General features: G+C 44.0%; 1 protein-coding gene across 1 annotated transcript in view; it reads left to right on the top strand.

The window, feature by feature from the left end:
• Window positions 1-6,301: 6,301 nt before the first annotated feature.
• The window catches only part of tmem132e (transmembrane protein 132E), a 553,547-nt gene continuing 542,192 nt past the window's right edge, over window positions 6,302-17,656 (top strand). Inside the window, exon 1 of the mRNA XM_059973087.1 lies at window positions 6,302-7,683. Within this exon, the coding sequence (XP_059829070.1) occupies window positions 7,626-7,683 (58 nt within the window). The 5' untranslated portion in view covers window positions 6,302-7,625. The remainder of the gene's footprint in view (window positions 7,684-17,656) is intronic.

Here is a 17,656-nt window from a genome sequence, read left to right as displayed (position 1 = left end):
TTGAGCTCGGGTGGTCGTAGATGTTTGCTGAAAAATGCCAGGGGTTGCCAGCGACCCTCGATGAGCTGTTCCAGCACTCCAGATGATTGAGAAATTTTTAAGGAACAACAGAATTTAATTAAAAAGGCAATACGGGGACAGAAAAAATGAGGTACGAACGCAAGCTAGCCAGGAATATAAAGGATAGCAAAAGCTTTTTTAGGTATGTGAAGAGAAAGAAGATAGTTAAGAACAATGTTGGGCCCTTGAAGAATGAATTGGGTGAAATTGTTATGGGAAACAGAGAAATGGCAGAAGAATTTAATAAGTACTTTAGATCTGTCTTCACTAAGGAAGACACAAGCAATCTCCCAGATGTATGGATGGGCCAAGGACATAGGGTAACAGAGGAAGTGAAACAGATTGACATTAGAAAGGAAACGGTGATGAGTAGACTGATGGGACTGAAGGCTGACAAATCCCCAGGTCCAGATGGTCTGCATCCTAGGGTACTAAAGGAGGTGGCCCTGGAAATTGCGGATGCATTGGTAATCATTTTCCAATGTTCCTTAGATTCAGGATCACTTCCTGAGGATTGGAGAATGGCTAATGTTATCCCACTTTTTAAGAAAGGAGGGAGAGAGAAAACAGAGAACTATCGACCTGTCAGTAGTGGGGAAGATGCTAGAGTCCATTATTAAAGATGAAATAGTGGCATATCTAGATAGCAGTGATAGGATTTGGCTGAGCCAACATGGATTTACCAAGGGTAAATCATGCTTGACTAATCTATTGGAGTTTTTCGAGGATGTAACCAGGAAGTTAGACAAGGGAGATCCAGTGGAAATAGTGTACCTCGATTTTCAGAAGGCATTTGATAAGGTCCCACATAGGAGATTGGTGGGTAAAATCAAAGCTCATGCATTGGGGGGGGAAGACATTGACATGGATAGAAAAATGGTTAGCAGATAGAAAGCAAAGGGTAGCGGTGGATGGGTGTTTCTCGGAATGGCAGGTGGTGACTAGTGGGGTGCCACAGGGCTCGGTATTGGGACCACAGCTGTTTACGATTTACATCAACAATTTAGATGAAGGCATTGAGAATAACATCAGCAAGTTTGCTGATGATACTAAGCTGGGTGGCAGTGTGACATGTGATGAGGATGTTAGGAGAATTCAGGGTGACTTGGATAGGCTGGGTGAATGGGCAGATACTTGGCAGATGACGTTTAACGTGAATAAGTGTGAGGTTATCCACTTTGTGAGTAAGAACAGGAAGGCAGATTATTATCTGAATGGTGTAAAGTTAGGTAAGGGAGGAATACAAAGAGATCTAGGAGTCCTTGTTCATCACTGAAGGTGAATGAGCAAGTGCAGTAGGCAGTGAAGAAGGCTAATGGAATGTTGGCCTTTATTACAAAGGGAATTGAGTACAAGAGCAAGGAAATCCTCTTGCATTTGTACAGAGGCCTGGTGAGACCACACCTGGAGTATTGTGTACAATTTTGGTCTCCAGGTTTAAGAAAGGACATCCTGGCTGTAAAGGAAGTGCAGCATAGATTCACAAGGTTAACTCCTGGGATGTCAGGACTGTCTTACGCAGAGAGGTTAGAGAGACTGGGATTGTACACGCTGGAATTAAGGAGATTGAGAGGGGATCTGATTGCAACATATAAGATTATTAAGGGATTGGACAAAATAGAGGCAGGAAATATGTTCCAGATGCTGGGAGAGTCCAGTACCAGAGGGCATGGTTTGAGAATAAGGGGTAGGTCATTTAGGACAGAGTTAAGGAAAAACTTCTCCCAGAGAGTTGTGGAGGTCTGGAATGTACTGCCTCGGAAGGTAGTGGAGGCCAATTCTCTGGATGCTTTCAAGAAGGAGCTAGATAGGTATCTTATGGATAGGGGTATCAAGGGTTATGGGGACAAGGCAGGAACTGGGTATTGATAGTAGATGATCAGCCGTGATTTTAAAATGGCGGTGCAGTCTCGAAGGGCCGAATGGTCTACTTCTGCACCTATTGTCTATTGTCTACAGACTGCCGTGTTGGATGCGTCCACTGTGAGGGTGGTAGGGACGTCTGTTCTGGGGTGCACTAGCATCGTGGCATTTGCCAAGGCTTCTTTGGTTTTAATGAAAGCGGTGGCGGACTCCTCGTCCCAGGTAATGTCCTTGCCCTTACCCGCCATCAGGGCGAACAGGGGGCGCAAGATTCGGGCAGCTGAAGGGAGGAAGCGGTGGTAGAAATTCACCATACCCATGAATTCCTGAAGGTCTTTGATTGTGTTGGGTCGGGGGAAATGGCAGACTGCGTCTACCTTGGTGGGCAGAGGGGTGCCCCGTCTTTAGTAATCCCGTGGCCCAGGAAGTCGATGGTGTCGAGCCCGAACTGGCATTTGGCCGGGTTGATTGTCAGGCTGTATTCACTCAGTCGGGCGTAGAGTTGACAGAGGTGGGACAGATGCACCTGACGATTGCTGCTGGCTATGAAGATGTCATCCAAATAGATGAAAGCAAAGTCCAGGTCACGTCTCACCGCATCCATTAACTGCTGAAACGTCTGTGCGGCATTCTTTAGGCCGAACGGCATGCGGAGGAACTCGAAAAGACGGAAAGGGGTGATGAGTGCCGTTTTGGGGACGTCATCCGGATGCATCGAGATTTGATGTTATCCCCGGACGAGGCCTACCTTGGAGAAGATCCTTGCACCTTGCAGGTTTGCTACAAAGTCCCGAATGTGCGGCACAGGGTAGCGGTCCGGTGTTGTAGCCTCGTTCAGCCTGTGGTAGTCGCCGCATGGTCTCCAGCCCCACTGCTGCTTTGGGCACCATGTGCAGGGGGGGAGGCCCATGGGCTGTCGGACCGCCGTATGATCCCCAATTCCTCCATCCTCTTGAACTCCTCCTTCGCCAGCCAGAGCTTGTCCGTGGGAAGACTTCGAGCATGGGCGTGGAGGGGTAGTCCTTGTGTCGGGTTGTGGTGCTGTACGCCGTGTCTGGGCATGGCTGCTGTGAACTGCAGTGCCAAAACCAATGGGAAATCCGCCAGGACTCCGGTGATGTCATTGTCGGACAGCGTGATGGAGTCTAGGTGTGGAGCCGGCAACTGGGAGAACATTTGAAAGGTCTCGGCATGGACCAGTCTCTTCCTGGGCAGGTCGACCAGTAGGCTGAGAGCTCGCAAAAAATCCTCTCCCAGGAGCGGTTGGGCTATGGCGGCCAGTGTGAAGTCCCACGTGAACCGGGTGGAGCCGAACTGTAGCCGCACCATACGGGTGCCGTAGGTCCTTACTGTGCTGCCATTCACGGCCCTCAGGGTGGGACCCGGTGCCCTGTTGCGGGTGTCGTAACTCGTCAGAGGTAAGACTCTGATCTCGGCTCCGGTGTCGACCAAAAAGCAGTGTCCCGACTGCTTGTCCCAGACATACAGGAGGCTATCCCGATGGCCAGCTGCCGTAGCTATCAGCGGTGGCTGGCTCTGGCGTTTCCCGGGAACTTGCAGGGTGGGCTACAGTGGCGGGCTTATGCGCCCCACTGCTGGTGGTAGAAGCACCATTGTTTGTTGGTCTCCTCACCCCTGCCTCTGGGATTAGTGGGCTCTGCGGCCGGACCTGGACTGGTTTGCTGCTGGGAGCGTGGCCTGCTGATCTGTGCGATGGACGCCCCACTCTCCTTCTTGGCATTCCACAGCACGTCCTCCCGGGCCGCCGCCTTCCAGGGGTCGCTGAAATCCGTGTCGGACAGCAGCAGGCGTATGTCCTCGGGCAGCTGCTCCAGGAATGCCTGCTCAAACATGAGGCAGGGCTTGTGACCTTGGGCCAGGGACAGCATCTCGTTCATTAAAGCCGACGGTGGCCTGTCCCCCAAACCATTCAGGTGCAGTAAGCGGGCAGCTGACTTGCGCCATGAGAGTCTGAAAGTCCTTATGAGCAAGGCTTTGAATTCTGTGTATTTGCCGTCCACTGGGGGTGACTGTATGAACTCCTCAACCTGGGCGGCTGTCTCCTGGTCAAGGGAGCTCACCACGTAGTAGTAACGTGTGGCATCTGAGGTTATCTGCCGAATATGGAATTGGGCTTCTGCTTGCTGGAGCCACAGGTGAGGTCGCAGCATCCAGAAGCTTGGCAGTTTTAACGAATCTGCACGAGCAGATGCGGCGTTGTTCATCTCCGGTCCAAAGATCGTTTGGGCAGTCGGGGTCACCAATTGTAGCAGTGTGCTACACGCAGTGCTGCAGTAACAACATGGAGTCGGTGAGCTGCAGTTACAAAAGACGTTTATTCAAACTTCGCGGCCTCGCTTTAAAGCCTTCCTGATCCCGCCCTCCCCAGGTGGGAATGCTGTAGAGGGCACGTATTCACAGTCCCGTCCCGTGCGCGGGCTTTTCCCCTTGCTGGTGAAGCAGGCTTGGCGCCCTCTTTGGGACCCGCCTCAATGCCGGCGCGCAGCGCTTTGTGAGCCGGTTTGAGTGCGCTGGGAAGTGGGTCGCCACAATGTCACATTCGATCTGTCAGAAATTTAAAACAAACTTGTTGAATGCGGCGGCTGCTAGAGTGAAAGGCGAGGATAAGGGGAATTCTTTCCTTGTTCTGAACATGGAAATTTATCGCACATTACAGGCCCTTCCACCCATGTTATGCTGACCGTGTAACCTAGAGACTGCCTAGAATTTCCTTAATGCATAACTCTCTATTTTTCTAACCTCCATGTACCTATCTAAGAGGCTCTTAAAAAACCCTATTATATCCACTTCCACCATCGCCGCCAACACCCACTCCAGGCACCCACTGCTCTCTGTGTGAAAAACTTACTGCTAATATCCCCTTGGTACCCATTTCCAAACACCTTAAAACTCTGCCCCCTTGTGTTAGCCATTTCAGCCCTGTCTATCCTCTATCTATCTGTCTATCCTCTGTCTATCTACCAAGCCTCTAGCTATCCACCAGATCAATCCCTCTCATCATCCTATACACTTCGATCACGTCACCTCTCCTCCTCTGTCGCTCCAAGGAGAAAAAGCCAAGTTCACTCAACCTATTCTCATAAGGCATGCTCCCCAATCCAGGCAACATCCTTGTAAATCTCCTCTGCACTCTTTCAATAGTATCCACATCCTTCCTGTAGTGAGGTGACCAGAACTGAATACAGTACTCCAAGTGGGGTCTGACCAAGGTCTTATATAGCTGTAACATTACCTCACAGCTCTCAAACTCAATCCCATGGTTGATGAATGCCAACACACCATATTCACCCATGCTGTTCTGGGTGAGAGGAGAGGCAGAGTGAGGAAATGCAGGGAGTGTAACAGGAGTGTTTATGAGCCCTAAAAACTATTGTGGAGGGAATCAAAAATTAAAGTACAGACTGGGCAACAGTTGGGGTAGCTTAAAACCCGATGGCATGAACATCGAATTTTCTAATTTCAACCTGTTTTGCAGTGCTGTAACCGCTGGATTACTGAATGTATTTCATTGAAGATGATCTTAAGGAATTACATTCTTCCTTTCTAAAGGGAAAATGAATATCTTTGGTTGAATGAACTCCTGCTCACAACCTTATCCTGCTCTGTGCACCCTCTGCTCATTCTCCCAGTTAGGCTGCAATGTAAGAGGAATAACAACCACAGCAATACATTCAGAAAAGAGAAGCATTATAGATAAACTCCATCAACCAGCTCACTCTTTGTCAACCATGATTTTTTTTATATAAATGCATTGGCATATTGAAAGGAAACCACTACTTTCAATGCAGAACACTTAATATGCTGATTATTCAGGCTTCTGCTACAGAACGAGTGCTTCGTTCTGGGTCACATGCTTAAAAATAGGCACACTGATTCTTTAAACAGGTTTGCAGGATTTATGCTCACATAAGTACACAGAACACAAAATGTCCATGCATGTCGATGCATTACAGACTAAAAGAAATCTCAAAGCATTGAACATTAGTTGCTTCAATTGCATTTGGTAATCAATAAGCATCCAACTCGATGCTCCCATTAAATAGCACAGCTGTCGAATGCTTGATTCGCCCACCACTTCATACGTGTTCAATATAGGGTTTTATCTACATCCAATTTCTATGCGCTTATGTTAAATCAATGTTGAGGGTTGATTTACGTAACGATCTCTCTGCTTTGCTTATTTCTGGTAGGAGATAGTGCCACACATTGCAAAGTTCTTCATTTGACGGTCGCCACAACTTGCAACACAATGAGTGAATCCTGCAGGTCTTGTTTCTATGATTTCTTTTTCGCAGGAGCAATCCAACTATCTAAACTTTCGTCGGTAATCGGAAGCGAACATGGTGGATGAAAACATTCCGATCATGTGGCTTCGGAGCTCCCAATCAGATCTTGGTGCACATTAATGAACATTGCCCCCAGAGGTAATTTGCAAGCGCCAGACAGGTGTCATACTGGCAAATCTGACTTGGGCATCGGACTTAAACTGTTTAGCTCCTACCACGAGGAATGAAGAAACGCAGCGGTTGCATTCAAGAAGGAAGTTGTTAAGACTGCACCGCACTCCTAAACTGAAGCTGAACAGGGATGTTGAATGTTCGATTGTGGCATTTTTTACATTTCACAATATTCGCCGCAACATGTATTTTTTTTAAGCAGAAGATTTTATCTTTGCCCAAGATCTCTAATTAAGTTAATGCATTTCTGGTGAAATCGGATAAAACATGGTTACAAGCTCCATCCCTTTCTCCATGTGACAGTATCCGCGGCTGCAGCCCACGTGACGCGGTGGGAGTTTCATTCAGTTGATTTTTGCTGGCGGCCGTCGCGGAATTTGCAATAGCGGGACGTGTACCGGAGTGAGAGCTGCGAAGTTGCAATGGGTCGGCGGCGCTGTTTTAACAGGGAACTCTATGCAAAGGCACAGTTACAGCGGGCGCGGTGGAACCTCAGCGTCGCCTCTCGCTGTTAACTTCCCCGAAGATTGGAGACCGCTGTAGGGTGCTCCTTTTACCTCTCCAAGCCCGAGAGGCTGGCAAACTCGCAGCTGGCTGTCCGCTGTGAGAGGAAACTTCCGCGTGCGGGAGCTGGGGGGCTCCCGCGCCCTTCGGAGAGGCTGGGACTGCGGGCAAGCTCTCGGTGCGTGTGCGTGTGCGGTGGCGGGGGTCCCGCGCTGCTCCTGCCCAGGGGGTTCCCGGAGAACTCGCCCCGCGTCGCCTGGCCGCCGCCGCCGCCGCCGCCGAGCTCGGCCGTTGCCGGGGTTTCCTCGCTTCAAGTAGTAATGATAACGATGATGATGAAGGGCGGTGAGGTCCGGCTGTGTTGAGGGAGGCGGCTGCGGGGAGCAGCGAGCCCGGCTCTCGCGCTACCCCCCCCCATCGCGCGTGGGAGGGGGTGGGGGTCCCTGCGATTGAAATCGCTCGCGCTCCCAACGGACACTTCTCCCCTACCCCCTCCCGTATTCACCCCGCCCGCATCAAGAGGGGTAATAAAGGGGCATCTTAGCCGGGAGCGGCCGCCACGGGGTCTGAAGGTTGGAGGGGGGGGGTTAAAAATGACAGCGACGAAATAAAACTTCCAACACGTGTGCCTTTGGAGAAAAGAGGAAAAGCGACCGCAACTGTTGTGCGTGGCAGCCAGTTCTGAGAGAAGAGGTGGTTTAAGATTAAAAAAAAGTCAACATGTGCGTTACAGTCTTCTGTGGGACCGTGGCTTTCGTCCTGGTCGCGGTGGCAAACGGTGAGTGAATATGAGCAATGTGCTTGTTTGTGTGTGGGGTGGTTTGAAGTAAAAGCGCTGTCTGTTGCTGCTGGCGTGTATCAGCGGGCGATGGCAGGTGTCTGCGCTTCCACACCCGGCCCCGGAGCCCTGCCGGCCCGTCGCTCGGCCGGCTGTCCGAAGCGCAGCCTCGTCGCCGGGACGGAGTTCTCCTAGTTTATTAATTTTGTGTCGTACACGTGAGCACAGATTTCGGCTGTGCGGTGGTTTCACCCCCCCCCCCCGCCTCTTCTAAAGGTTCAGGGTACCTTAGGATTTACTACTCTTTGGATTGCTTGATATTTGTTATTGTAAAGGCTCATTGAATAACGAACGCCGGCTCCTATTTGCTTGCCATTTTTTTTCTTTTGCGGTGGCACAACATAACATCATTTACCAGTTCTTCCATGTTCTTCATTCTCGCTTCTTCCCACTGCCTTTCCATTATTGCCTTTTATTGAATTATTTTCACTTTTCGAAAGATTGTCCTGATCAATCGTTCTTTAATTAAAATGCACTGGTGTTTTTGCTGATTGTAGAATGGTTAACGACAATATTTTTGTTGAATGACGGCAGTTACTAAGCTTTATAGCTGATTAGATTTCATTTGCTTTGCTTTAAATCTCTCTGACATATCCGGACTAACATTCGTATGGACGGCACATCCTCGCTGTACTGACGGCAACATTTTTCATTTTCCCTAATATGTGTCGTCTCTCTTGGATCTGTCCGTTCCCACTTTCTCACCCATCCTGACTGTCCATCTCCTTTCCTGTGGAACGTATTACATACACTTCCGTCTGCCGTTGCTCTATCTTTTTTTTATCCTTTTTTTATCTAGATGGACATTTTAGATGTATTTAAATTAAGCTACTTGGTACTGTAGTTTTATTGTGGCTGCGTTCGCTTTTGATGGCTTTGAAGTTTTTTGTACATCTTGGATCAATAAGCTATCGTTCATCTGTTGTAAAAAGTGACGGTAAAATCTGTGCGCTATCAGAAATCTGACCTGGCTTCTTGGTTCTGCTATTCTCTAGAGTGTATTGAATGTCGGGATTTCCTCCTTTTGAGGCTATTAGGTTAAACATGTATTTGTGGCTGTTATGAAATCAGTCGCTTTAAAGAATGAGATTTTGTTTTGGATTATTCTCTCATTTTGAAATTGACCGCACAAGTTGAGTTTTGCCGGGAGGCAGCTGGTGGTTGAAGTATGCTGGAGATCGATATATAAGGATTATGTAAATGATACAGAGGCTACATGACAGTTCATTCCGTACCCAGGCGGGGCGTTGCATGCACTCTTATATAAACTGCACCATGGAGTCTCTACAAAAAGTGAGCACATGAGCATTCTGGGCAGCCTGGGAAATGCTACTTATGCGCAAGACGCAGATAATCAATTACTATCAGTTTATCCTTTTGATTGCAATCGTGTTCACAAATGGCAAACTTTCTTTACAGGCAACTGTGCGACTTATGTCTGCTTAGAGCGGGGGTCGGCAACCCGCGGCTCCGGAGCCACATGTGGCTCTTTTACGTCTGTGCTGCGGCTCCCTGTTGCTTTGGGAAATAATTGGTTGTGGCGACCCTTTTCCTGGCACATCCGAACCGACTCACAATTAGATAGCCTACGGGGGTTTGCGAGCACAGAGCTTTGGAGCCTCTGCGCCATGGGGGGGAGGGGGGGCAGGTTGAGGGAGGCTTAAAAGTGAGGCTGAAGATTTTGAATAAAGTTTTTTCCTTCGACTGCAGTTACCGACTCCGTGTCGTAATTTTAGCGCTGCGTGTAGCACACCGCTACATGGTCAGTATTTAATTAAAATGTATTTTATGTAAGTTTGTTAGTTTTTGAAATGTAAATCTAAATTTGAAGATTATGGTGATCTTGTACAACCTAATTAAGACGTTGTGGCGACCCATTTCCTGACACATCCGAACCGGCTCACAATTAGCCAGCATTCAGGCTAAGGGAGATAGCCTACGGGGGTTTGTGAGTACGTGTCTTTTGCAGCATCCGCGCCCATGGGGGGCGGGTTGAGGGAGGCTTAAAAGCAAGGCTGTTTAGTTCGAATAAAGCTATCTTTGACTGCAGTTTACTGACTGCATGTAGCACACCGCTACAACGTGTTTTTATCGCTGGCTGTCCAGAGGGGAGGTGCTGAAACGCTTTGTCGCGTGTCTGGAAGAAGTGAAAACTTTCCTGGGCAGCAAAGGGCTCAACTTTCCTGAGCTGGAACAGCCAGAGTGGCTGGAAAAGCTACACTTCATGGTAGACATGACAGCGCACCTGAACACGCTAAACACAGCTCTTCAACGGGGTAAGGACGTACAGCCCTGCACATGTTGGAGGATGTTTTGGCATTCGAGCGCAAGTTGACAGTGCTTGCCAGAGATTTACAGAAAGGCACATTGTCTCACTTCCCCAATTTGAGAGAGTTCAAACAAGGTCACGACATGATAAATTCGGGGTATTTACATTCTGCAATCATCGCAATGCAAACATCGTTTGGGAAACGCTTCTGTGAGTTCAGAGAGGAAAAAAACACATTATCCTTCCCGGTCACTCCCCTAAGCATCGATCCATCCCTACTGAATACGACTGCATTGTCAGGTGTGAGTCAACCTGAACAAGTATGATAAATATTTTAATTGCCTATTATTTTACGTATATTCATATGTTTTCATTGTTCAGTGAAATAGTCCTTTTATTTTTCAGGTTGACAGCTGGCTGACGTTATTTTTGGTTTGCTGCTGGCGGCAAATTTAAGTTTGGCATTTTTCATAAATACAAGAAGGACTCAAATAGACGTTGAGTATTTTACTTAAAAGTAACCTTCAACCCAACGTCTTTTTTTCGGAGTTCAAAATGTTTTTGTTGCATGCAGAAATGTAATTTCGTTTTCTCTGCAGGAGTTCATCAATTTCATAAATGCAACACATTATAGTTTGTTTATACATAGCATAAAGGCAAAACAAAACGTTGTATGCAGTGTTATTTCATTTTAAATGTCAAACGGGTTTTGCGGCTCCCAGTGTTTTCTTTTCTGTGGGAAACGGGTCCAAGTGGCTCTTTCAGTGGTAAAGGTTGCTGACCCCTGGTAGAGTCACATTAGAAAACATTGTGTAGTAAGTAAATGTAATGGGTACTGAATTAATTCGTTTCTGTTTCTTGCATTTGAAATGGAAAGTTTGGAAGCTTCTGTCTCAGGCACTTTCCTCACTCCAACCCCACCATTTCAAACTTGGAAGTGACTAACCCCACTTTCCTCTCCTCCACCACATTCAGACCTGGTCTCAGACTTGAACCTTCCACAAGTGTTTTTGTCTCCTGTGTTCCCATGAAACTCGTCCATTACTTAAATCTTTTACTGAAGAACACCCTCCCTCTCTTTTGTGGCAGCATACTTGTTCGTATAGTTCACTGATTGCCCTGTAACTATAATTTTCATCCTTTTTTACCACAATGCCTCACTGGTTTAGACTGTTTGGCCACTGAAGAAGCATAATATCAGCTGTTGATAACTCCAAACCCAATTACAGGAGCACATTTCTGTCAACTCGATGTCGTCCAAACCATTTGTGCCTGTTTCCTAGCCAGTGGTATTCTTTCTGGTATCCATACATCTCCACTCCCAGCTTGTTTGCTAATGATGGATCTAGGTTGAAAGACTCCAATTGTTTAATTCTCATCTTGTGGTTTTTTCCCCCTCTATCTCTTTCAACAATCTTCCCTTCAGTGTTTGCAATTGTTTACTTTTGCCTTACTGATAGGCAGATTTATTCACTCCACTATTGATAGTTGTGTGCTTCTATCTACTAAGGCCTGAGCTTTGAAATTTCATTCCCCCCAACCTGAAGACATCCAAAGCATATCTTTAACACACACCATTTAAGGTGAAGTCTCTTAGTACTGTTCATAGCAGATTATTTTGAGATCTGTTTTTGTATAAAGCTTAAGGGGTATTTGTATGGCCATTTAAAAAATGGACAGTGCATTGAGTAAATGCTTTATTTTTGTTGATGGGGAAACTGATGTGCAAATGTTGTAAATTGAGTCATGATCGCCAGTGTTTGAAGCAGCCCATTTAAAATCTCCTGCAAAGTGAAGGGCTTTAAGGCTGCTTTTATTACCAGGTGGCTTTTGCAGGTATTTCTGATCTATTAGAAATTAGGGCAAGAATTTGTTGTAAAATAAAGAAAATTGTACGTGTTATTTTCAAAATTGTATGTAAAATCAGGTTAGCAAAAAATGCTTAAATTTACAAAAGTTTGTCATTATTACACTGTGTTCAGCCATCTTGCTATCTTCCTTACCAGTGAAACAGATTGATGTGAATACTCTAAGATACATACAAAATGCACATTTGTTGGCAAGAGGTCTTGCCAATTTCTGTCAAAATATTGTTTTGATCATGTTAGGTGTTAAAATATTGTCAAACAGCCTTTCTGGTATTGAAAATTTAACATTAGCTGTGTAGCATTGTAGCAGTCAGGCTGGTACCGTTGGATGTTTAAAATGACATCCTCTATTCTTTTTGTTACAGCCTCTTTTTTCTACTTTGCTTGACTTGCTTTGACTTCAACCTTTCTAATTACATTATTTTCTTCAGTCCTTCGGTCTGATTCACTGAAGAGATTATGTACAGTTATTTGCCCCAGTTACTTGGGTTCCAGACGCTGTTTATCTTTCTTTGCAGTTATTTGGTCATTCTGTTGTCAGTGTGTTTAAACTGTTTAGACTTTGGCTTGGCATTTAGTTAATGCCTTGTGTTCATTTTAATGCCACATTACTGCAAAATCTGGGTAATAGCCTTCACTATATTCATATCTAATTCATAACTGGTGTGAAATGTATCAGAAATCAAATAATGTAATAATGGAAATGTATTCGTCTTAATTATGAATTTTCTCATACTTTTCAAATCATGAAATAAACAAATCTATTGCCAAAGGCTGCCCCTGGCGGGTTTTTGATGCACTCTTACTTCATAGTACATCCAATGAATTGAAGGGCTTTTACAAGACACATCAATTTGGAAACAAATGCATTTTAGAGTTGACTATCGTATCAGAATTTGTAACGTACTGTGTATCTGGAGCAGATGTTCAGTTTCGTCCGTGAAAAATAAATCTCAGTGGCTGTTTATGAAGCAATTGCCATCAGCAACCTTCTCAGGTGGTCAAGAGTTCCAAACTAGGCAGTATTTTTTAATGAGTAAAAGTAACAGCATTGTTAAGGATGACAATAAACATTTAAAATAAGTTGCCTTTAGGCACATTTTAGGTTAACCCTTTTTTCTATTAAAAGTTAATTGTTTCATCTTCCTTGTTTCATGTCACTTTCTATACAAAAGGAATATTGGTAGCTTTCCCTAGTTTGTCGGTTCTCTAGTTATCCATAGAAAATGCTTGAAATTTCCATATCTATCTACTTCCTTTGACCAATATGAAGATGTTATTTCCAACACTGAGGCAGTCTACAAGAAGGGTCAGAGCGGTCTCTATTTCCCGAGGAGATTGAGGTCCTTTAACATCTGCCGGATGATGCTGAGGATGTTCTATGAGGCTGTGGTGGCCAGTGCTATCATGTTGGCTATTGTGTGCTGGGGCAGCAGGCTGAGGGTAGCAGGCACCAACAGAATCAACAACCTCATTCGTAAGGCCAGTGATGTTGTGGGGGTGGAACTAGACTCTCTGACGGTAGTGTCTGAAAAGAGGATGCTGTCCAAGTTGCATGCCATCTTGGACAATGACTCCCATCCACTCCATAATGTACTGGTTAGGCACAGGAGTACATTCAGCCAGAGACTCATTCCACCGAGATGCAACACTGAGCGTCATAGGAAGTCATTCCTTCCTTTGGCCATCAAACTTTACAACTCCTCCCTCGGAGTGTCAGACACCCTGAGCCAATAGGCTGTTCCTGGACTTATTTCCACTTGGCATGACGAACTTATTATTTAATTATTTATGGTTTTATATTGCTATATTTCTTCACTATTCTTGGTTGGTGCGGCTGTAACAAAACCCAGTTTCCCTCGGGATCAATAAAGTATGTCTGTCTGTCCAAATCTATGACCCATCATATTGGAATAGTTGTTTGATATTTGTTTATTCATTGTTTTGTGTTAACATAATTCTGTCTGAAGTAATCTTAATTTGATCTGCAGATCACTGAGTGTTAGCAATGATGGTCTTTATTGAAGTCACCATTTAACTCATCACATTCTAAGAGAGAGCAGTTGGATGTTTATCTTATTAGGGAATATTCTCATTATTCTTAATGATTTGTGATCTAATGGGTTTACTTAATTCTAATGTTGCTGAACCAGAGTTATGGCTCATAATCACTCATCCAATGTGTAAATATTATTACTTATTTCTGCTCATGTATTTATGTATGATAGAAGGGAAATGTCCAACCTAGTATGTAATTTTTGTTTTTACAAATCTTGTTTGAATGAAAGGAAATTACTCTGTGACACTTGTCCTCAAAGTTATGTAGTGTACTGTGTAAATGTGCTTCAATCTCCAAACTATGGAATATTTGCAAGACTGCATGCAACTCAAATTTTTTGGTGTCTATATTGAGTTTGCACTTTAGAATAGAAAATGACAATTGCACTCATTAAAAAAATTTTGCAGGTTGTTGTCACCTCATTTACAAAATTACCATGTGGACAATTTTTTAAGTAAAAACTTTAAGGGGTATGTTTGCAGTTCTTCACTTAAAAGTAAATCTTTTGCTTTCCTCAGTAGTGTTCTATACAATAAAATGGTTAAATTTGTCACTATAGAATTAGAATACATGTTTTAATTGCCATCTTTCACAACAGTAGATTAAATTTTAAAACTGTGAACATGAAGTTTTATATTTGCTATTTCCTACAGCACAGTTGGCTGATGTGTTTTATGGTCTTCAGCATTATTCTTGTTTTTGATCTAGCTTTGATTTTGTGAAAATTGGTCAGGCGTGGTTTGAACCTTTTGCTTAGAAATATTTGGCAAGAAAAACAATTACTTCCTAGATCTCATTTAGTTTTATGGCTGAAGGTGGGAAATCATATTTGAGAGTAGTAGAACGTTTAAGTTCTGCATATTTTCTTTGAGTCAATTGATTGGATACCTGGCTGTAGATTAAAAAAAACAAGGTTGTACAGGAGGAAGTGATTAGGTGGAAAGACCAGTCCAGATTGGCATGAGTTAGGAGGATGATCCAACTAAAATTTCTGCTTTTTTTTCTGCCCCCTTTTTTTAAAAAAGAGACTTGAGTTTATCTGTGTTCCTCCATCATTTTGTATGTTTTGCTTTTTGATTGCATCTTTAATGTACCTTTTCAGGATATTAAAGAGTATATTACAACCAGTTAAGTACTTTTTGAAGTTGGACTATGCAGGAAGTAATTTTTCTTCAGCTTGTTTGACAACCTTGACCTTGAGGCATTTTGTATAATAGTATTGAATGAGTCTAAATATTGGTCCACAAACTGGGCACTATCCTCTGGCACTGCATCAGAATAATGCCTTAGCATTCTTTAAACCTACTTGGGCAAGTAGGACCCTGCTTAAGCAGCAACTTTGGGATTTTCCACAGTGCGTTGATCCATTGTGCCTTCACAGATTTCAATGGAATCAGGAAATACTCTTAGCTGGCCTGATTTTCAGTTATTTGGCACTAATATTAAAACTAATACCTTTTCCGAATCCTTCTCAATAACTTTTTGTTCATGCATAGAGGAGCAGAGTTAATGACAAATAATCCGATGAAACGTGGCAGCCCAGCTTTTGTTTTTATTTTGTTTTTTTTTAAAGTTCAGGGGGACTTTTTTCCCTCTTGTAAAAACAAATTGAATCTTTTTCATGTTTAGTTACAAAGAGACTGGGAGGCTTAGATTACACATGTTACAGAGTCTGTTTCTGTATACATTAACAGTTATTAATGTAATCGCAATTTCTTTGTATCATTATCATTGTTATGTTTATTTGAAACAATAAAAAAGATTGATAAAGAAAACTAAATAAGCTACTTGTATATATTTATGAGCAGTGTTTGTATTTTAAGACACTAACCGTAATCATCTATGTGTTTTAATTAAAGTCTTGTACAATATACACCGTTAGTTTTGTTTCTTGCACGTGTGCCTATTAGAATTCTTACATGTAAATAGTTTAAATCATTTAAGACTGGTATAGCTGGTTTGGAAATGCAGCTGTGGTACATGGGAATTTTGGCATGCATGTAAGCACATCTTCAGTAAATGTCTGAAGTTAGAGGAACTTCACAGGAATCTGATGTCCAGGCTTTGCATCAGAAAGTTATTTGAAGGTTGCCTAGGCACATTGTTACAAGAGGCATTCATGACACTTAGATTTGTCTTGTTAAAAGGGTGGTGGGGGTGGGGAGAATAAGTATAAGTGAGATGGAAATGGGTTTCTGAAGGAAGCATTTAAGAAACTCAATCCTTGGACCTATCCATCAGGTATCAAGTTATTGTAGCCTCTATGTATGAGAGCAGTCTGAAGGGTGGATGAATAAACTGATGTCTGGCTCAGAGAAGCAAAGTGCATCATGGCAATCTCCTGTGTTGCTGACATCATGTAGCTGAACATGGCATAGGAACTGACCATGGCTTTCTATTTTGTGTCTTGGCATTTTTATCAATTAGTGTTTCTATGCAATGCATTAATACAGTATTATGTATGACAATTTACCATGATATATCGCAATCAAAATCCCCTAATGCTCCATCCTTTGCCTACATCTGGATAAATATGACACATGGTTGTGCTGTTTCTGCCTGTGTACACAGAGATTGAAGAGGATTATGAAGAACTGGAAGAAGCAGAGGAGCAGATCTGGAATTGCTTTGAATCAGTTGACTGGAATGTGCTTGGGAACTTGTAAGCAGAACTTAATGAATACGGCACAATCTTCACTGACTTCATCACTGACTGTTTGCCCACAGAACATTGAGTTTTCCCTAACCAGAAGCCATGGATGAACCAGGTGATTCATAATTAGCTGAGGACCAGGTCTGTGGCGTTTAGGACTAGTGCCTCAGAATTATATAGGAAGTCTAGGCATGACCTCTGAAGGCGATTATAAACACAGACAATTTCAGACTAAATTAGTATCAGACAGATGCTTGATGGCTGTGGTAGGGCTTATACAATATAACTTCAGATAAGGCGAGGTCAAGTATCATACGAGGCAACAAACTTCACTCCTTGGTTAGCTCAATGCCTTTTACTTTTATGCACGCTTGACAGGGAGAACTATGACTCAACCACTCAAGTCCCCACATCTCTGACCCTGTAATCTGTCTCTGAGACTGATGTCCTGGAATCTTTAGAAGAAGAATCCATAAAAAACGTATCAGGTCCAGATGAAATACCTGGCTGAGTACTAAAGACCAGTGTGGACCCACGGGCTAGAGTATTAATGGGCATATTCAATCTTTCTGGTCTGATGTTGCCAGTTATTTCAAAAAGGCATCTATTGTTGCAGTGCCCAAGCAGATCTTGGTGATCTGCCTTGAAGATTATCATCCAGTGGCACTGACATCAACTATAATGAAAGGCCTTAGGAAGTTGGTTACAGCATTAATCAGCTCCTGCCTCATAGATGACCTGTATTTGCTACAATTTGTCTACAGCCATGATAGGTCAACAGCAGGTGCATCTTGTCTGGCTCTTCACTCTCTTCTGGACCTCCTGGACAACAGGAACATGTATGTCAGGTTGCTGTTTATCGACTTCAACTCAGCAATAATCCTAAGCAAACTCATCAAGCATTAAGACCTGGGCCTCTACTTCCCTCTGCAACTAAATATTTGCTCATTGGAAGACCTCAGTGAGGATTGGCAACATCTTCTCACTGACCATCAACAAAGGTGCACTTCAAGGCTGCATGCTTAGTCCCTGCTCTTCTCTGTTACATCCATAATTGTGTGGCT

This window comes from Hypanus sabinus, chromosome 6 (assembly GCF_030144855.1).
Source record: "Hypanus sabinus isolate sHypSab1 chromosome 6, sHypSab1.hap1, whole genome shotgun sequence".
Taxonomy (NCBI): Eukaryota; Metazoa; Chordata; class Chondrichthyes; order Myliobatiformes; family Dasyatidae; genus Hypanus; species Hypanus sabinus.
This window is presented reverse-complemented; position numbering and strand designations above follow the sequence as displayed.